Source organism: Staurois parvus, unplaced genomic scaffold (assembly GCF_062004578.1).
Source record: "Staurois parvus isolate SC_StPar_1 unplaced genomic scaffold, SC_StPar_1.0 ptg000235l, whole genome shotgun sequence".
NCBI lineage: Eukaryota > Metazoa > Chordata > Amphibia > Anura > Ranidae > Staurois > Staurois parvus.
In genome coordinates this window covers 6,258,726-6,281,559 of record NW_028318031.1, presented here as the reverse complement: position 1 = coordinate 6,281,559, position 22,834 = coordinate 6,258,726, and the positions used below count along the sequence as shown (strand labels likewise).

The window sequence follows — 22,834 nt, the reverse complement described above, 5'->3', positions numbered from 1 at the left end:
TATTGTAAACATACAGTAGATGTTTCGAAGCTGGAAGACCTAATTTTCAAATTCAGCAGCCCTTGCCACCCCTCTGGAAAGTGATCTGTGGTGGATCACTTCAGAAGGTAGTTGGCAGGCAAGTAGAACTAATCCCCTCAGTGCCTGTTTTAATTCCTAAAAGCCCATACTTTTCTATTGCAACCCATTCACACCAAAAGTGACAGGGGTATGTGTACAGCCCCATCCAGCTGTCTTTCCAGCTTAAGGGGGGTGATAAAAATAGGTAATAAGGTTTCATTTTTAGGGTAGTCTTGGGGACATATATACATTAGTTCAGTGCCTTGAAAAAGTATTCATACCCCTTGAAATTTTCCACATTTTGTCATGTTACAACCAAAAACGTAAATGTATTTTATTGGGATTTTATGTGATAGACCAACACAAAGTGACACATAATTGTGAAGTGGAAGGAAAATGATAAATGGTTTTCAATATTTTATACAAATAAATATCTGAAAAGTGTGGCGTGTATTTGTATTCAGCCCCTTTTACTCTGATACTCCTAACTAAAATCTAGTGGAACCGATTGCCTTCAGAAGTCACCTACTTAGTAAACCGAGTCCACCTGTGAAGTCCTCAGAGGAACACACCAGACAGGTCAGAAATAAAGTTGTGGAGAAGTTTAAAGCAGGATTAGGTTATAAAAAAATATCCCAAGCTTTGAACATCTCACAGAGCACTGTTCAATTCATCATCCGAAAATGGAAAGAGTATGACACAACTGAAAATCTACCAAGACATGGCTGTCCACTTTAACTGACAGACCAGGCAAGGAGAAGCAGCCAAGAAGCCCATGGTAACTCTGGAGGAGCTGCAGAGATCTACAGCTCAGGTGGGAGAATCTGTCCACAGGACAACTATTAGTCATGCACTCCACAAATCTGGCCTTTATGGAAGAGTGGCAAGAAAAAAAACATTGTTGAAAGGAAGCCATAAGAATTCCCGTTTGGAGTTTGCGAGAAGCCATGCTGTAGAAGACATGAACTTTTTGGCCTAAAAGCAAAATGCTATATGTGACAGGAAAGTAACACTGCACAACACCCTGAACACACCATCTCCACCATGAAACATGGTGGTGGCAGCATCATGTTGTGGGGGTGCTTTTCTTCAGCAGGGACAGGGAAGCTGGTCAGAGTTGATGGGAAGATGGATGGAGCCAAATACAGGGAACTCTTAGAAGAAAACCTGTTAGAGTCTGCAAAAGACCGGAGACTGGGGCGGAGGTTCACCTTCCAGCAGGACAACGATCCTAAACATACAGTCAGAGCTACAATGGAATGGTTTAGATCAAAGCATATTCATGTGTTAGAATGGCCCAGTCAAAGTCCAGGCCTAAATCCAATTGAGAATCTGTGGCAAGAGTTGAAAATTGCTGATCACAGACGCTCCCCATCCAATCTGACAGAGCTTGAGCTATTTTGCAAAGAAGAATGGGCAACAATTTCACTCTCTAGATGTGCAAAACTGGTAGACACATACCCAAAAAGACTTGCAGCTGTAACTGCAGCGAAAGGGGCTCCTACAAAGTATTGACTCAGGGGCTGAATACAAATGCACGTCACACGTTTCAGATATTTATTTGTAAAAAATTTTCAAAAACCATTTCTCATTTTCCTTCCACTTCACAGTTATGTGCCACTTTGTGTTGGTCTTTCACATGTCTGCTATTACTTTTTTGCCAGAAAAGCTTATTCAGTGTCCCTCTCAAGTTTCTTTTTTTACATCTAGTCCACCTTTATACAGTAGTGAGAGTCAGTGACCATATCAATCCAAAGTAACACAGTAAAATTAACAATTGACATCTTGTGGTGTTTACTCCTAGGCAGGACATTTACTTTTAGAAATGGACTAGAAGAGGTTTCACTTTCAGCTTCTAAACACATACCGAGAACTGTTGGGTTTTATTTAAAACTAAAGTGAAATGCTCTTGCAAAGATATTTTTTTTTTTTCTGGCAGTAAAAACATATTCTCGTACAAATAGGGACATGTGGCAGGATAATTCCAGACACTGACAGCACAGAATAGGAATTATTTTAGGAGTACATAACCAGACCACAGTCGCATAGTAAATTCATATTCCTTACCAAAGTTTTTCCTACACAAGACATTATGGGCAAATTCATCCATATTTAGTGATTGCCAAAATTTTGATTAGTAAAGAAACATAGTAGTTAACTTATTTACAACCAACAAGAAAAATTCAGTGATGACACACAGTAAATAATTCTAAAACTCAGTGTTGGCACAATATGGGATCATAGTCAAACACAATAATGGCACAGTGAGGGATCATACTCAGACCCAATGATGGCACAGTGAGGGATCATGCTCAGACCCAGTGATGGCACACTGAGGGACCATACTCAGGCCCAGTGAGGGCACAGTGAGGGATCATACTCAGGCCCAGTGATGGCACAGAGAGGGATCATACACAGACCCAGTGATGGCACACAGAGGGACCATCTTCTGTACACAAATAAAAGATTTCCCAGTACACTTACCAGCGAGCTTGCAAAGCAACCAGATATACCCTGTGTGACGGCGGGTAGGCAGGACAGAACACACAAAGCGGATGGCAAACACACAAAGCTTTACTGAGACAAAATGACAGTCACTGAATGGAGGTATTGCAGGGAGGGTGACCTCGCCAGTAGGGGAATATTAAGGAGAGGGCCAAAACACTTGTAGTCCAGCCCCAAGGGCAAGTTAAGGTCTCTGCAGACAGTTTGTAATCCAACAGTGAGGCAGAGGAACAGTTCAAGAACAGTTCAGGCAAAACAGGGGAAGCATGTACTCACGGATCCAACAGGGTGCCTGGTTTCCCAGGGAACAAGATAGTATGACACAGGTACCTGCTGGAGTCCGGAGTATGCGTGTGGTCTCTCCCTTGGCTGGGGTCTCAGGCAGGGCTGGCGTGCGGTCTCCCCTCCGGCTGGGGTCTCAGGCAGGGCTGGCATGTGGTCTCCCCTCTGGCTGGGGTCTCAGGCAGGGCTAGCGTGCGGTCTCCCCCTTGGCTGGGGTCTCAGGCAGGGCTAGCACGCAGTCTCCCCCTTGGCTGGGGTCTCAGGCAGAGCTAGCGTGCGGTCTCCCCCTTGGCTGGGGTCTCAGGCAAGGCTGGCGTGTGGTCTCCCCCTTGGCTGGGGTCTCAGGCAGAGTTTGGCCACGAGGGTCCCGCCGCAGCTGGGCTCCCTTGATGGCTGCGCAGCAGAAAAGGATGATCCGGAAGAGCCGAGCACCAGTCTCTTAAACCGGTGTAGGATGCTTCCTGGTCGCCCTGGCAACCAGGGGCGGGCCGTGGGCGGCATGCCTCATTGCTCGGCAATGAGGCTCGGCTTCAAAGAGCAGAGGCAGGATGAGAGACAGCAGGGGGCCAGTCATCCTGAAAGGTGGGAAGTGGCTAACGAAGTTTGAGCCAGAATACACAAATGACAGAGAGGAAATTGTTAACGAAGTTTGGGCTAGAATACACAAACGACAAAGAGGAAATTGTTAACGAAGTTTGGACTAGAATACACAAACGACAGAGAGGACAATGTTAACGAAGTTTGGGCTAGAATACACAAACGACAGAGAGGAAATTGTCTAACGAAGTTTGGGTTGGAATGCATTATTGCAGGGGAGGAAAGGCATTAATTGAATTTGGGAACATAAAGCAGGATGACAGTGGAGGAAATACATTGATTGAATTTGGGAACATTTGGCAGGATGACAGGGGGAAGATGTATTGATTGAAGTTGGGAACATTTGGCACAAGAACATAAAGAATTAATTAAGGATGTACTTCATTTGGGCACAATGAATTAAGTATGGGATTAAGGAGAAATTAATAATTGGGGCTGGCAGAGCACCTATATTGTGACACCCTGTCTAAAAATTCACCTTAAAAACAGGTTTTGTTTGCACATATATGTGCAGGCTGAAATGCCCACATCAAGGCTTCTCTGTATACTACGGTCCTAATTATTTACATTTCAGAGTCTCCCAAGTAGGAACACATATAGCAATAATCAGATTAAGGGCAAGTGTGCCAGGAGGAAGCCCATCCCTCCTTAACCATTTGCCCTCCAGAGGATTTACCCCCCTTAATGCCCAGGCCTCTTTGTTCTACTCGGCGCTGCACTAATTCAACTGATAATTGCGTGGTCATACAATGCTGTACCCAAACAAAAATTACGTCCTTTTTTTTCACACAAATAGAGCTTTCTTTCAGTGGTATTTGATCACCTGTGCGATCTTTATTTTTCACGCTATAAACAAAAAAAGACCAAAACTTTTGAAGAAAAACGATATTTTTTACTTTCTGCTATAAAAAATATATGGTAAACTCAAAGTTTGTTATAAATTTAGGGCAAAATGTATTCTGTTACATGTTTTTGGTTAAAAAAATCCCAATAAATGTATATTGATTGCTTTGTGTGAAAGTTATAGAGTCTACAAACTATGATATAGATTATGGAATTTACACAGCTTTTAGTTTCTGACTGCCCATCACATTTGTTGAGGTGCTAAAATACCAGGATAGTACAAACACCCCCAAATGACCCCTTTTCAGAAAATAGACACTCTAAGCTATATGTTGAGAGGCATATTGAGTCCATGGAAGATTTATTTTTTTTCCACAAGTTTCTAGAATATGACAAAAACATTTTTTTTTATTTTTTTTACACAAAGTTGTAATTTAAATGATATATTTCTCGCACAAGCCATGGGTATATGTGGAATTACACCCTAAAATACATTCTGCTACTTCTACCGAGTATGGGGATACCACATGTGTGAGACTTTTTGGGAGCCTAGCCACATACAGGAGCCTGAAAGACCAATAACCACTTTGAAAGCCTGAAAGTGAGTAACTTCCTCAATTCACTTCGTTACTACCTGTCACAGTTTCGGAAATTCTGAAATGCCAGGATAGCACCAAACCCCCCAAATTACCCCTTTTTGGAAAGTAGACACCCCTAGGAATTTAAAAAGAGGCATGGGGAGTATTTTGCAGATCTCATTTTTTCTCACAAGGTTTTGAAATATAAAAAAAGAAAAGAAAAAATGTTTTTTTTTTTTCTTCATTTTCCAAAAACTTGTGGCAAGAAACGAGATCTGCAAAATACTCACCATGTTTCTTATCAAATTCCTTGGGGTGTCTACTTTCCAAAAAGGGGTCATTTGGGCTGCTAAGTGCCATCCTGGCATTTCAGGGCTTCAGAATCTCTCATAGGTAGTCAGGAAGTGTAATGAGGAAATAAAGCCCTTTAAAAGCCTGAAGGTGCTTATTGGATTTTGGGGTCCTGTACTTGGCTAGACTGCCAAAATGTCTCTCACATGTGATACCCCCATACGTGGGAGAAGTAGCATAATGTATTTTGGGGAGTAATTCCACATATACCCATGGCATGTGTGAGCAATAAATTATTTAAGTGACAATTTTGTGTAAAAAAAAAAAAAAATTCTTCTATTGATTCAGCATGCCTCTCAGCAAATAGTTTGGGTGTCTACTTTCCAAAAAGGGGTTGTTTTGGAGGGTGGGGGCATTTTATGCCCAGCATTAGAAGTTTATGCCACACTTCACTCATTCTTCTAAGCACCTGAAGATCAAGCCTTTTCTGACACTTTTTGTTCACATGAAAAAAATCTGTATTTTTTGCTAGGAAATTAATTTAAACCCCCAAACATTATATATTTTTTAAAGCAAACACCCTAGTGAATAAAATAGTGGGTGCTACAATTTTTTTGTCACATAGTACTCGCACAGCAATTTTTCAAAAGCAAATTTTAAAAAAAAAACACTTCTTTTACTTTTAATGCACAAAAACTCTGACTTGGGGTCACTGACATCCCCAGTGACACCAATACAGTGATCATTGCAAAAAAAAACCACTGAGACTGTACTAATGGCACTGGGGAGGCTATCAAAGGGTTAACTGTGTGAGGGTAGTGTTTCAATAGGGGGCGGGGGGTGCTTCACTGTACACACACTGATCCGGAAGGTTGAGCTCATCCATCCGGATCAGTATGCTCAAACTGACAGGGAGGAGAGCTGCATTGAAAACAATGCAGCTGTGCTCCCTGTCAGTGTTTGCTGCTAATCGTCGGGCTCCGGCGGGTAATCTCACGGCCCGGGACCAGGTGATTGACACCCGTGGCCACAATCAGTGGTGAGGGTAGGGCGGTCGCGCACCTCGTGCGCGCCCCCTACCCGAAATGCAAAATCACGTATATATACGTGATTTTGAGCAGAGGTGCAGCCCTTTGGCTGGTCGGCAAGTGGTTAAAGGCATCGGAACATGCCGGCACCAGCACGTGATGCCCAGCAAATGCAAAATGGCAGCTGAAGGCATCCACTGTGTCCCTTTGCCAAACTGTACAAAAAAATGGCAACCATCCAAATATATAACTAGCCTTTGCAGCAAGGTGCACATGGAAGGGCAACACATATGGCAAACAAGCAAAGATTTCCCAGCACACTTACCAGCCAGGCTGCAAAACAACCAAATTAACCCTGTCTTACAATTCACATTAAAAACAGAGGGTTCTGTTTGCATACATTTGCAAATACACTCACTGGCCATTTTATTAGGTACACCTGTTCAGTTGCTTGACACAAATTGCTAATTAGTCAATCACATGGCAGAAACTCAATGCATTTAGACATATAGAAGTGCTGAATATGACTTGCTGAAGTTCAACCTGAGCACCAGAATGGGGAAGAAAGGAGAATAAGAATGTGGCATGGTTATTGGTGCCAAACGGACTGATCTAATCATTTCAAAAACTGCTGATCTACTGAGAATGTCATGTACAACCATATCTATGGTTTATAGAGAATGGTCCAAAAAAGAGAAAATATCCATTGAACGGGAGTTGTGTGGATGGAAATGCCTTGTTGATGCCAGTGGTCAGAGGAGAATGGGCAAACTGGTTGCTGCGACATTCAGATGGTAGGGTCAGAATTTGGCGTAAACAACATGAAAGCATGGGTCCATCCTGCCTTGTATCAACAGTTCAGGCTGGTGGTGGTGTAATGGTGTGTTGGATATTTTCTTGGTACTAACAAGGTGAATGTAATAAAGTGGCCGATGAGTGTATATGAGTAAGCCTCAGTACTCACGATAAAGGCAGTGGATAGATTAAGATCAGGTGTGCCTGGAGGGAGACCACCCCTCCTTAAAGGCACAGGGATGAAAGAAAAATTCAGTGATGGCACAGTGAGTAAATCACACTCAAACACATATGGGATCATGTTCAGCTCCAGTAATGATACAGTGAGGGATCATAAAAAGGCCCAATAATGGCATAGTGAGAGATCATATTCAGACCCAATGATGGCATAGTGAGGGATCATACTCAGTTTAGTGTTGGCACAATATGGGATCATACTCACACTCAGTGATGACACAGTGAGGGATTTATACTCTGGCTCAGTGATGACACAGTGAGGGATTCATACTCAAACGTTGGGATGCCACAATAATAGATTCTTACTCAGACTCAGTGATTATAAGGGTCAGACGTTTACATTTAAATTCAGTACTGACACAAATGAGGGATTCATTCTTAAACAACAAAGACAACAAAAAAGGTATTTATATGCAGGCTAGAGGATGGCACAGCAAGGGATTCATACCTAGGCTCAGTGATGGTACAGCAAAGGATTCATGCTCAACATGAGATGGCACAGTTAGAGATTCAAATTAAGTGAAGGAACAAGGAGAGATTTAAAATCAGACTCGTTGTCACAATAAGCGATTCACACCCAAACTCATGGATCCATGCTCATGATGGCACAGTGAGAGATTCAGACTCAAACTCAGTGATGGTACAGTGAGAGAGTCATACTCACTACTGCTTTTGTTTGATTGATGTACTGATGGGTGAGCTATCTCAGAAGATATTCTTCATTAGAGGTGACCTTAGATGGGCAGAGGACTCAATAAGAATAACCAGAGGTTGATAGCTTGCCTTTGAACCTGTTGAGATATGCCGTGAGCTAATGCTAACATACGGATGCACCACATATGCAGTAAATGGCATATTTTCCTTTGCGTCATAAAAAGGAAAGGACTGACATCCATCACACATGAATTTAAGTCTAAAAATATCTGTGTGACTATGACTATTAGCAGCAGTCTGAAGTTCTCTGTGTTAATCTTGCAGAAAAGCTTGATTATTGTGTGGTTCGATCAGGAGTCTTGCCTGCATTTATTGGGTATGTAATGTATGCCCCCAAGATTTTTTTTCATCATGTTCCGCTTTGTTTCCATTAGATTTTGGAGTGTCTCATTGTAAACTTCTGTTCTTTCAACCAAAATATGTTGGAGGAGAAGACCTGGTTCACAATTTGCATTCCAAATCATCCCAAAGGTGATCTGTATTGTTAAGGTCATTCTCTGTGCAGGCCACTTGCATTCCACCATACAAATCTCATCAAACCATGTCTATAATGTTCTGGCTTTGTACATTTGAACCTTGCCAACAAGAACATCTTCAGATCTCAGACAAAAAAACTAGAGGAAATTTCTACTGAGAGGATTTTACAGGCTACTTTGGACAACAATATGTGCACATTTTTTACCTGCAAAAAAATGTGCATTTATTATTGTTGTTCAAAAGATGAACTTATCCTCTAAAGATAAACTGTCATAAAAAATTATGTTAGCTCCCATTGCTGACCTCCACTTCTAAAAAATGTGACTGTCATAATGGTGCTTTAGTTTCAATATTTTTTGAGTCACTAAAAAAAAATAAACAGAGATAAGGATTGATACCTTTTTTCCATCTTTTGTTTATTGAAAGCTCATTCCAGGTCAGTGATTCAAAAGGTATTCAAATCAAAGTCATTTAACTTGAATTTTCAGACAGACACTAGCAATGTCAGGACCTACATTTATCCTAAGATGGGAGTTCCTAAATATATTTAACTCACAGCTGTATCCATATTTAAATTGCACCCATACCCGAAAGAAAAAAACAGTATTTTAATTAAAAATGAAACCATTTTTGATAGTCCTTTAGTAAACCAAATGCCATTCATTAAAAGTTTACAACTACTGTAAAGCCAGTGAACGTTAGTTACATTTAAACCTTATGAAAAAGTGCAGCGCTAATAAAAAAATTAAATGTACTATATCAGAGACTGGCCACACCCTCAAATAGACAGTATGAAGTCCATAGGAACAATGTCCGGTAAATGACAAATAGATGAAATGGTGACTTTGTTACTCCCAGTGAGGCACTCGTCAAAACCGTGTAGGAAATATAAGAAATGCGCACTCACCAGATGCGCATTAGGTAAGTGCAATATTAATAGCCAGAGGTCCCCTCTTATCCTGTGGAAGGTGCAGTTCACACTGGACAGGCTGTCCCACAATACTGGCGCCTCAAGAGATCTTCTCTACTGGTGGAAGCTGCAATGGGGGTCAGCTTATATGAGTCACTCTCCTCTGGGCCTCAGGGTGGTCACCATATGGTCCTGGGGGGTTAAATGCTCGATGTGGAGCAGAGAATAGTGGCCATAGTGTAGTAGGTCAAAATATAAATTATTTGTTTAATGGTTAAAAGTGCTGAACATACATAAAAGCAAATGGAGGCTATCGCCAATGAAATGTGGACAAAGCATGAAGCAAAACCGTTCATAAACCATTTAGAAAAACTGACCAGCTGGATAGTTATGGGGGCCACCGGACCCAAAAAAAACCCAAATGACCACTTTTTGGAAAGTAGACACCTCAAGGAATTTTCTGAGAGGCATATTGAGTCCATAGAATATTTTATTTTTTTGCCACAAATCTTTGGAAAATGACAACCATTTCTTTTTATACAAAGTTGTCACTTAAATGATATAACGCTCATGTATGCCATGGCTAAATGTGGAATAACACCCCAAAATACATTTTGCTATTTCTACGGGTTATGGAGATACCACATGTGTGAGGCTTTTTGGCAGCCTAGCCACATACAGACTCCCAAAATCCAATGACCACCTTCAGGCTTTCAAAGGGCAAATTTCCTCATATCACTTCCTCACTACCTATCACAGATTCAGAGGCCCTAAAATATCAGGATAGGATAAACATCCTCCAAAATGACCCCTTTGTGGAAAGTAGACACCCCAAGGAATTTGATAAGAGGCATGGAGAGTGTTTTTCAGATATCATTTTTGTCACATGGTTTTGAAAAAGAAAAGAAAAAAATAAATTTACGTTTTCTTTCTTCATTTTCCAAAAACATATGAGATCTGCAAAACACTCACTTTGCTTCTTATGAAATTCCTTGGAGTGTCTATGAATGGAGGACAGGTGGATGAATGAAAGTGCTTTTCACTCATAGAAGGTAAAGTATGGCTTTTATGAATGAAGAAGGAGGTGGAAAGGGCGGGCATAGTCAGCACTTTTGACCAGTGCATTTTATAGTTCCAGTGTCTGTATTAATCTCTGAAGCGCCAGAAGATTACTACTGCGGGGTATGGGGGGGATGCGGTGTCAGAGGACTAAAGATTTTACCTAAGAGACTGTCCTTTGTGCTGACTTTTTTTTAACAGAATTTGGGTTTTAACTTACTTTTAACTTTAGAGAGTAGTGTAAATTGAAAAAAAACTATACATGTGGATTTACAGTATATACATAGTATACTGTATGTATATACACTTCATAAACATCTATAAAATTATCTCATTTCATAGAAGGCTATGTTTACTCAAACTATAACCTGCTTTTAATATTTGGATTGCCTAGAAAGTCACAGAATAATATTAGCAGAAAACTCCCTTTTCCATTGATAGGCATGCAAACTGTATGTGATTATACCTTTAGAAAAGGGGTTTCCAAACAAAGGGCCAGTATACCAGCCTTTAGACTTTAGAGGGGATGGACTGTGTGTAGTGGGAGCAGAAAATGGTATCAGTGGAAAGAATAGCGCCCCACTGATGGATGTCAGTGAGAAGAATAACGTCACATCTTTGGTGTGAGTGGAAGAGTAGTGCGTTATCATCAGGAATAGTGGAAGGAAAAGTACCACATCTTTGGTGTCAGTGAAAGGAAGCGTGCCTCATTGTTGGTGTCAGTGGGAGAAATGGTGTCCCAAGGGCCGGATAAAAGCAAAGAAAGGGCCACATCCGGCCTGTGGGCTGCAGTTTGGAGACCTCCACTTTAGTGGATAGAAATGGTGAATATTGCAAAAGAGGTTAGAACAGAGACTACCCACTAATGTAATAAAGTAAGACACAAAGCAATGAGGATGTGTAAAGTCTAAAAACCCATAGCAATAAGATTTCATTGAATCCATGATTGTCAGTAAAGAAATTTCAAGTAAGTTGCTCTTTGAATACCGTACTAAATAAAACAGCATAAGAATCTAAGCTTCATGCATGCAAGGATTAACCTAACAATCTCCATAGAGGCTGACAATGAATAAAGGCTAATGGGCTGTGACAAGCCACCTACTAACTTTGATGTATCTAATTTAAATTAAAGAAAGAAATCAAGTATTTGATTGCTGTGGTTTTTAGTACATGTCTGCAATTTTATGAAATAACAAATGTCAACTTTTCAAAATGCTTAAATCATGCTTGAAATTCTCATGCTTTTAATTCAAGCATCATATAAACTTTGGTGTTACTTGACTGACATCTACTGGAAAAGCTGGGAACAACATCTACAGTTATTCCAAGACAATTGCCACATGCATGTAAATAATTTCTATGATTATTATGATTTCACACATTTAGATAGCAGCGATATATAATTCCAGTGTATGTTACATTGTTTTGTATTAGAGGTCTTGCAAAACAGTTGTCAGCGGAACAAAAAAGTGAAGAAAAAATCTCTCATGGAGTCCGAAAATGGCAGTGACTTTGAAATTCATAGAATTATGGGTCTAAACAGCAATGTGTCCAATGTGGAGTAATAATGTTTATACAGTTTGTGACAAACTGCTTCATACCCTGCTCCCCATTACTGTAGAAACTTGCATTTTATTTAAAAAAAAAACATTAATATGCCTCTGCTTTTTTGGATATTCAACAGAAAAGGGTATTTGATACCTTCAGTCAACTGATCTTAGGTGATTTTATTTATTTATTTATTATTTTTTTATTACAGGTACTTATATAGTGCCATTAATTTATGCAGTGTTTTACATATATATATTGTACATTCACATCAGTCCCTGCTGTGACAGGAGCGGCGTCAGACCCCAGTCCTTCTCACCAACTTTTGACCGAAGGACTAGCAAATCTAAAACCGCGCTGCCACTTGAGTAACAATGCCACTCTCAGCTGCACCCTGCACAAAGATTTTCCAGCTCACTGGACCCCAATCTAGGTGCCAACAGCCTGAGAGCGATTGTTACTGGGTCAGGTTAATTACGCAATGAACCCTTCACACTGCCACCACCACCTTTTTACAGAGAAGGAGGAAACTCAAAAATCTTAGCAGTAACACTATGATGTTTGAATAAGCGTCTGTATACACACTGTCACCGCAGACAGATGTATAGAGAGGTTTTAAAACACACAGTAGCACTCTTCAGAGACAGGGATTCTTAGTTTGCATTAAAAAGCTTTAGAAACAATTCAACACTTTTCAGAAGATAGGATTAATTACTAAAAATGTCAAAATGGTGCAATAAAAATATTTACAGAAAAGATGTAACCAATATATATATATATAAATAGAGAGAGCAATAACACAACAGAGAGATAAAGAAAGAAGTTTAAGAAGGTAGAATACTTGCAGAAGTCCTGGTTTAAGCAGAGTTCAAGTGTCCTGAACAAAAGGGTACCTTTTCTCCCGAAGTTTGTTCCTGATGTTAAAAGGGAGAATCTCTTTATCTCTCTCTCCAGGCATGACAGCCTGTTTTCTAGGAACCCAGCAGGGTGTCTCCTTAAAACAGAGAACCAATCACCTCATTTGGGGAGGGGTGTTTAGGCAGGGGCCCTGGCTATGACCAAATCCCTTGCGCGTTTATACCATGTTCAATAACCTTCCATAGGTGCATGCAGCAGCCTAGCCACTGGCAGGTTAATATGTAGAACCATATTCTGAATGTCCAGACATCAAATATGACATATCTGGCTGTGATGGTTAAAGACATATTGCTTTCTGCTCTCTGGTAGACGTTATGAAATTGTATGTAAAAGTGGTTTTAAGTGGGATGTATGTTTTACTGCCACCCTGGAATGCTTGCATGTCCAGTGACTGACTGGTTTATAGCTTTACGACCCAACCAAGGCAAGGGTCTGTCAGACATCATGGAACCAGCTAATTGGGTTTACAACCATGAAGCATATCCAGCTGTGCCCAATGACCTTGTGACCCCAGCATACACACACACCACATGCCATTCAAAAAAAAAGGGAGGGGGACTGATTTGGAGTGAGAATGACATTTGCAGAATATGATCCAAATTATGGTTGTCATTGTCCATATCTGTGCACACAATTATCACACCTGCCCTCAAGGAGCATACAATCTAAGGTCCCTAACTCATATTCGTACTTACACATACTAGGGCCAATCTAGACAGGAGCCATTTAACCTACCAGCATGTCTTTAGAGAGTTGGAGAAAAGCGGAGTCCTTGGAGGAAACCCACACAGGCACAGGGAGAACATGCAAAACACATCTCCCCACCATTATTTTCTGTGAAATAGGCTGGTTCTACAGGTATCTCTTCACATACTTCTACTCTGCTCCATAAGTATCCAAAATAAGGAAACAATAGGGTTGCTTTACTAAAGACAAATAGATGGTGCACTTTGAAAATGCAATTGCTTCAGAGCTTAGTAAATGAGGTAAAACTTCACTTTAGAAAGAATACCCAATCATGTGCAAGGAACATGCATGCACATGATCGGATGATGGATGTCAGCAGAGCTTCCCCTCATTTACTAAGCTCTGGAGCAACTATACTTGAAAAGTGCACAGTCTCTTTGCCTTTAATAAATCAATCTCAGAAGTCAGGAGAGCATCCCTCTATTTATTAAGCTCTGGAGTAACCATCAATATACAAAAACAAAAGGGATTTTAACCTTCCTGGCGGTAATCCCGAGTGTAGCTTGGGGTTCATTTCAGTACCAGAAGTGGTAACCCCGAGCTACACTCGGGATTACACTGCAGCGATTCCTCAAGCCTTACCTTGTCCCACGATCCCGAAAGGTCCTCCCGCTGTGTCCCCCGGCCATATCTGCGGGCCAATGCCGTCACGTCTTCCGGGTTCCATTCCCTGCGAACATCGGACGTACGGGGGCGGAACCGGTGGGAAATTCAAAATAGTAAAAATATGACATTCACTCAATACACTAAAATCTGATAGTATTACATTACTGTATCAAACCATTTCACCTAAATGTTGTCCCTAGTGCTTTGTCCAGTGCCATGAAAAACAATGTACCACTTTGACATTCAAAAATATTGATTAGTTAAACCGCCAGGGAGGTTAAGGTGCTCAAGAAATCTTAAACATTTGATGTTGTACTAAAATCATACAAAACTTTTATTACAATATTATCATATAAAAAAGCTACATCACATTGGTAGTTGTAAAGGCTTAAAACCAAGAAAGTGCTCCATGTGTCTTAGAGTTCACAATGCAACAATTCCCACTCCACATGTTTCGCCAATTTTTGGCTTCTTCAGGAGATTTACAGATAATTGCATATACATGCCATTGGGAGAAGATAAATATAGCAATAAACAAAGATAATTAACAATAATACAAAACAGTGCATAAGTCATCTATACATATTAATCATGCATCTTAATCACTACGCCTACTGGATATGGGTTTTATAGGGTTAACCCACCAGGGCTGTGCCCTACCAGGTGTATCTTCACTCAAAAAACACAACAAACAAGCATCCACTCTCTTGTCCCCTGGCGAGTCCAAATTGAGCCAAAAGAGGGAAAGGAAGCCGCAACCTGCCAGTACAGATTTCCCTGCTAGCAAACACATCGTCACCTAAGTACAACAAAGTAAATAAAGAAGGTTAAAAAAAAAAAAAAAGTTTCCCTCCATTTGCTAAGCACTGGAGCAACTGCACTTGCAAAGTGCACAGTCTCTATGCCTTTAGTAAATCAACCCCAACAAGTAGCACACTCAACCATCAAAGTGTGTATGTTTATTGGAAAATATGTAATTAAATACATGATTATATAAATATTGATGTTATTCACACACCCAATCAGGTTACGGGGAACATTTCTATTTTTCTAAATTCTCATGCACCCAATAGGCTATTGGGGGCACAAACGCAGGCTAGGGTTTAACAATATGGGGGTTTTTTTTGCACAAATGTACATTGAGGAAATAGCACCATGTGCCATGGATAAAAGAAAAATTATGCTAATTCTGTTTGTTTTTTTTTGTAGTATGTGGGGAGCCACAATTTTCCAGGTCAATGCTGGCAAGAATTGCTCGAGGAAATACAGCCAAGAGAGGCATTTCTCCCTGGATAGCCATGTTTTCCAGGAATCGCCATCCCTTTTGTGGTGGCTCTCTAATTGGTAAGCCCAACCTTAGGTTAGAGTGACCAGGCATCTTTTGCTTTTTTGGGGACAGCCCTCAATTTTAGGAGGTTGTCCCTGGCTAAAGAGTGTCTCAGATTTAATTTTCATTTTAAAAATTGTGTCCCCAGCTCAAGTGCTACATGATAATCTACCTGGAACTGTTGCTGTTCTATCATCAGCTGCCTGGAGGAGGAGGAGAGGGGGAGGGGTCTTTGCGTTAGCTCCCTGCCGTGTCTGGGTTTCAAGATGTCAGTGTCCATTAGTCATTAGTCTGTGGATATTATGTGGTCCACCTTCCCAGGTTGGGCAGATTTACAAGCAGGAGGTGAGGAGGTGGAGAAGAAGCCACCCTGATACTGGAACTGGGCACATATACATGAGTGCCAGTCAGGGGCGGACTGACAACTCATGGGGCCCCCGGGCAATAGGGGATCATGGGGCCCCTGTGTCCTTGCCCAAACTCAAAAAAGCCTATTAAAAAGGTACCAGGGACATCTCATGGGGCCCCCTACTGACCCCGGGCCCCGAGTTTCCAAATGGTCAGTCCGCCCCTGGTGCCAGTAAACACTCATCTGTATTGTGAGCCACAGGAGACACCCAAGTGGAAACAAGCAGGGGAGCATGATATCTAATTTAAATTTTGGGTTTGTAGCATGTGACAGACAATCAAATGTGCAATCAAATGTGTCCCTCCAAGCCTTTTAGCCCATTGCATTTTCATCATGTAGCAATTTCCAGGGATAACAGTAATGTGGAACACTACTTAAAGCAAACAATGGCAGAAGTCAGTTGGGTGGTGGTAAGTCCCAGGACCAGGGGCGGACTGACCATTTGGAAACTCGGGCACTGCCCGAGGGCCGGGGTCAGTAGGGGGCCCCATGAGATGCCCCTGGTACCTTTTTCATAGGCTTTTTTGAATTTGGGCAAGGACACAGGGGCCCCATGATCCCCTATTGCCCGGGGGCCCTATGAGTTGTCAGTCCGCCCCTGCCCAGGACACCTAATGCATATGCAGTAGATGTCAACCAGAATATGTCTGTACATTTTACAGAATACACTGATTGAGCATAGCATATATATCCCCGGATGGGCATCAGGGGTGATAAGAATTATTTTCTATAATGTATAAATATAAGTTCTTATCACTTATTATTATGGATCTACAGAGTGCTAAGGCTTATTTAACCCCCACACTACAAGCCATACACCTTGAATCTGTACCCACATTATTGCCCACACCTCCAGATGTTCATCGGGTGGTGCATGCATTTGGTTTCTTGATACCATCAAGGCATCCCTCCTAACTATGCATGCCCTTCTTCTAGCAGCCATTGAGAAATACTGTGAGAGCTGTGATTGGTCACAGCTTGTCACATAGTACAAGGCTGTTGTGAATAGCCTTGTACCATGTGACCTATGTGATCATTCACAGATTTCACTAGTAGTAAGCAATGATGGCAGAAATGACATCTTGCTTACTACTATTCATGTGATCACTGATTGGCCAATCAGTGATCACATGATCTGGACCTCATACAGAGGTCCCGTACAGCGATCAGTGTTCCGCTTTGTCCAGAGGACACAGCGGGCACCAGATTGCAGTGCTATGCGTTCCCAGGAAGCGCACACAGGCAGGGAATGCGGGAGGACATTTATAAACGGCCACCCTCTCCTGCACTGCTCCCGTCTGGCCGTTTATGTACGTGGGCCAGACAGGAAGTGGTTAAGGAGGGTCTTGGTTTATGAACCAGAAACACCTAGGAGTAAAAACTCTGACCCACCACACATGGGGGCCAAGATCCTTGAAGAAAAGGAGGAACACATCACACATGCCGGGAGGCTGCAGGAACAGTTTCACGGTGCTTCTCAGTTATTGCCGACTCTCACATCCAAGACAACAGCACCAGGGATCCCAAGGGAAAGATTGGCTATGAGAAATACTTCACTAGACCCCATGGGCTGTGTAGGCAATATATGAAGCTGCTGACTTTAAATTTCTATACATTTCTATAATGTATAAATATAAGTTCTTATCACTTATTATTATGGATCTACAGAGTGCTAAGGCTTATTTAACCCCCACACTACAAGCCATACACCTTGAATCTGTACCCACATTATTGCCCACACCTCCAGATGTTCATCCGCACCGCATTCCTGTGCAAATCACATGCGATTTGTGTGCGGTGTGATTGGAACCATACATTTTGTATGGCTCAAATCGCACCGCACCCGCACCAAAAACGTGCAGGACCCTTCTTTGGGCCCACATTAGAATCGGATCGCATGGGTAGTCACACCTATGCGATCCAATTCTGCACATCGCACCACGCTTTGTGGACCACTTTAAGGGTGTTGTTAACATAACATACACACCCGCAGCGGTTCGCATGAAAGGGGGGCGATTCTGATGCGGTGCGGAATTCGCACAGAAAACGCTGTGAATTCCGCACTGCATCAGTGTGAACCAGTGCTTAGACTTGACCTTTGTCATGCTTTGATATGATATATATGTGTTAAAATTTTTATATTTTGCAGGTAACAAATGGGTTATTACTGCTGCCCACTGCCTGCACCATGAAGTAACCCCAGAAGAGACAAGCCTTACTTTAAACACACTTTCATCATTTAACATCACACTAGGTAAGTGCTGTACAAAGACACATTAAACTGAACTATCTTTATCACTAGCTTCTAATATGTATTAAAATACACTGTGGCAACCCTGAAAATTTAAATATCGCTTTATGCAAAAAATATACCTCATGAGACCCAGTCTGTGCACACAGTATGGTAACTTGCTGACTCAACAAGATCCACAGGCAGTGTCAGACTGAAATTCAATGTAGTTTATAGCTGCTAGGCGCCTTACAGAGGATGTTTTCTGAGCAGTTCTTGCAAGTGAAAAAGCATTCTGGAATGATACACCTTCTGATTCTCAAGAGGGACATCTGAACTCAGTGAGGGTGCATGGAGACAATGGGAAAACATTGGAAGACTGAAAGTGTCTAAAAGCTATACTACTAGCAGCAAAACATGATATAGCAGCAAGGAACATACTAAAATACAAACACAAAAAATAAAACTGTTGATGATGATGATAGTGATAATGAAAATGATGATGATGCTGTGGTAGCACAGTTATCGTCATATAAAAATTATTCTTCCTCTCATGAAATCTTAATCTTAAAGCTGAACTCAGTGCATGCATAAATAACTAAAATGATTGCAGCTCTGTAAAAATGATTATATCATTAAATTTATTTTAGATTGAATATATGTTTATTTTACTTGTACAAAAGCACCAAGAAAAAATTGAAATGCAGAACAGGATACATATAGAGTAGCAGTGTCAATATGGCCAGTACGGCCAGTACATTATTGAAGAAACAGGATGTTGTTAAGGGATATAAATACTGTATACATATATGATGTAGATAGACATACACAATAACGTGAAGAGCAATTCCATCTATTAAATGTATTTTTATTTGGTATTAACTTCTTGTAGTCCCTGTATAGCAGACCTCAAAGAAGAAGAGAGAAGCAACATAAATAATGCAAGGAACATTCTAATAGTATAGAGCAAATTGATAGAGAGATGACTCATGTGTCTGCTGCTTCTCCTTTCACTATCCAGTCTCAAGAAGTAGGAAGAATAACCTGTAAGTGAAAGTGAAACTGCGATAGAGAAAAATCAGGTCTCCTCCCCTGTCAAGCAAATCTTACTTACAGGGGATGGACAGAAATACTAACAAGAGCAACTTTTCCCCTGGAGAATGGTCAACATCATCAACTCCATTTAGTGGCCATAATGTGGTATTTTCCTGATTCACTTTCCTCTTTTTGAATGAATAACATTCTACCGGGGGAGAAAATAGCCTAGTGACATTTGAGTCTGCTCTTTCTATTCACAGGGAAACATAAGACCTCAAAAAAGGATGACTCAGAGCAAGTATTTCAGGCCACAAACTTATTTCTCCACCCAATGTACAATGCCAGCACCTTTCAAAATGACATTGCCCTGGTGGAGCTATCAGAACAAGCTTTTCTCAATGACTATGTGATGCCTATTTGCATTCCAGAAGAAGAAGTGCACCCAGGTATTTATTTTTACATATAGATAATTACTTTTAATATTGAGACTGATTTCACAATAACTCATCTTCCTAGTTTAAATCAAAACATCTTCATTTAACAGAAAGCTATTTTTTTTAAAATAGGTGTTGTAAAGGTGTTTCTAGAAAATCCCAAAAGAACCGGTCCCATCTGCAGTAAAATATATATTTAGAATTCTAAAGAAAGGGAGGAAAGCAAAAGTTGTCAAGGCCTGGTTCAGAGACAAATACACTTTCCCCTTCCTGCTACTCTGCTTAAACAGTCTCTGGTATTGTGCTTATCTCCCCATATGCTACTCTGCTTATTCCCTCTCTGCCACTATCCCCTCTCTACTACTCTGCTCATCCCCTCTCTACCATTCTGCGTATCCCCTCTCTACTACTCTGCTCATCCCCTCTCTACCACTCTGCGTATCCCCTCTCTACTACTCTGCTTATCCCCTCTCTACCACTCTGCTTATCCCCTCTCTACCACTCTGCGTATCCCCTCTCTACTACTCTGCTCATCCCCTCTCTACCACTCTGCGTATCCCCTCTCTACTACTCTGCTTATCCCCTCTCTACTACTTTGCTTATCCCCTCTCTACCACTCTGCTTATCCCCTCTCTTCTACTCTGCTTATCCCCTCTCTACCACTCTGCTTATCCCCTCTCTTCTACTCTGCTTATCCCCTCTCTACTACTCTGTTTATCCCCTCTCTACTACTTTGCTTATCCCCTCTCTACCACTCTGCGTATCCCCTCTCTACCACTCTGCTTATCTCTTCTCTACTACTTTGCTTATCCCCTCTCTACCACTCTGCTTATCCCCTCTCTACTACTCTGCTTATCCCCTCTCTACTACTTTGCTTATCCCCTCTCTACCACTCTGCTTATCCCCTCTCTACTACTCTGCTTATCCCCTCTCTACTACTCTGCTTATCCCCTCTCTACTACTTTGCTTATCCCCTCTCTACCACTCTGCTTATCCCCTCTCTACTACTTTGCTTATCCCCTCTCTACTACTTTGCTTATCCCCTCTCTACCACTCTGCTTATCCCCTCTCTACTACTCTGCTTATCCCCTCTCTACTACTCTGCTTATCCCCTCTCTACCACTCTGCGTATCCCCTCTCTACTACTCTGCTTATCCCCTCTCTACCACTCTGCTTATCCCCTCTCTACCACTCTGCTTATCCCCTCTCTACCACTCTGCGTATCCCCTCTCTACTACTCTGCTTATCCCCTCTCTACTACTCTGCTTATCCCCTCTCTACCACTCTGCGTATCCCCTCTCTACTACTCTGCTTATCCCCTCTCTACTACTCTGCTGATCCCCTCTCTACCACTCTGCTTATCCCTTCTCTACTACTCTGCTTATCCCCTCTCTACTACTCTGCTTATCCCCTCTCTACTACTCTGCTTATCCCCTCTCTACCATTCTGCTTATCCCCGCTCTACTACTTTGCTTATCCCCTCTCTAGTACTTTGTTTATCCCCTCTCTACCACTCTGCTTATCCCCTCTCTACTACTTTGCTTATCCCCTCTCTACTACTTAACTTATCCCCTCTCTACTACTCTGCTTATCCCCTCTCTACTACTCTGCTTATCCCCTCTCTACCACTCTGCTTATCCCTTCTCTACTACTCTGCTTATCCGCTCTCTACTACTGTGCTTATCCCCTCTCTACCACTCTGCTTATCCCCTCTCTACCACTCTGCTTATCCCCTCTCTACCACTCTGCTTATCCCCTCTCTACTACTGTGCTTATCCCCTCTCTACCACTCTGCTTATCCCCTCTCTACTACTCTGCTTATCCCCTCTCTACTGCTCTGCTTATCCCCTCTCTACCACTCTGCTTATCCCCTCTCTACTACTGTGCTTATCCCCTCTCTACCACTCTGCTTATCCCCTCTCTACCACTTTGCTTATTCCCTCTCTGCTACTCTGCTTATCCCCTCTCTACCACTCTGCTTATCCCCTCTCTGCTACTCTGCTTATCCCCTCTCCGCTACTCTGCTTATACCCTCTCCGCTACTCTGCTTATCCCCTCTCTGCTACTCTGCTTATCCCCTCTCCGCTACTCTGCTTATACCCTCTCCGCTACTCTGCTTATCCCCTCTCTACTACTTTGTTTATCTTTTCTCTACTACTCTGCTTATATCCTCTCTGCTACTTTGTTTATCCCCTCTGCTACTCTTCTTTTCCCCTCTCTTCTACTCTGCTTATCACCTCTCTGCTTCTCCACTTATCCCTTCTCTACCACCCTGCTAATCCCATTTCTACTACTCTACTTACCCCCCCTCTGAAACTCAGCTTTTCCCCTATCACTCTGCTTATCACCTCCCTACTACTATGATTATCCCCTCTCTACTACTATGATTATCCCATCTTTACTGCTCTTATTATCCCCTATCTACTACTTTGCTTATCACCTCTCTACCACTCTGCTTATCCCCTTTGAACTACTCTGCTTATCACCTCTCCACTGCTCTGCTCTTCCCGTCTCTACCACATTGCTTATTCTCTCTTTACTACTCTTCTTATCCCCTCTATATCATTCTGTTGAAAAAGAGTCCTGTCCAATTTCTGAGCAGTGTGGTCAGGTTCAGGTGCAGATTACAGACTATTGACTTCTATGGGAACCATTTCTAAACTGAACATGTCATCAGTTGTGAACAAGATAAAATCCTGTCCTGACCTGAACCTGATCTAAACTTGTCCTGATCCTGATCTAAACTTGACTTGAACCACTGAACAATTACTGTATCAATGTGTGAAGCAGCAATTTCTGTATTCTAAATGACCTTTATGATGCTGTTCAGCTGGATGCCTTTGATAAAAGAAGCTTTTCCAATGTGTCAATGTCTTTCAATGCATTGTGATTTTGAACTGTCTAACAAAATGATACTATATTTTAGAGGATTTTGTAGTTATCAGTGGATGGGGAAAACAATTCTTAAAAAGACTGCCAGAAGCACTCATGGAGGTAATTTAACATTTTTTAAAGTTTTTTTTTAAGGTATAAAAATGTAAGGATATGCTAAAAGAGTTTTAAAATGTAATAGAAAATGTAACTACAGCCAAAGCTTTTATATTAGGTTTTAAAAGAAAAGGGAAATGTTTCTATTGCTGTCTATGGCCCCAAAGGGAGATTTCCCTTTACTTCCTGCCTCAGTGAGAATAATGTCACCAG

At 41.6% G+C, this 22,834-nt stretch overlaps 1 protein-coding gene across 2 annotated transcripts in view; it reads left to right on the top strand.

The window, feature by feature from the left end:
* Positions 1-22,834, top strand: part of MASP1 (MBL associated serine protease 1) — a 119,049-nt gene that overhangs the window by 85,162 nt on the left and 11,053 nt on the right. For both annotated transcript variants that reach the window (XM_089680133.1, XM_089680132.1), the window contains exons 11-14: positions 15,405-15,539; positions 18,081-18,185; positions 19,460-19,645; positions 22,560-22,627. In XM_089680133.1, the coding sequence (XP_089536259.1) occupies positions 15,405-15,539; positions 18,081-18,185; positions 19,460-19,645; positions 22,560-22,627 (494 nt within the window). The remainder of the gene's footprint in view (positions 1-15,404; positions 15,540-18,080; positions 18,186-19,459; positions 19,646-22,559; positions 22,628-22,834) is intronic.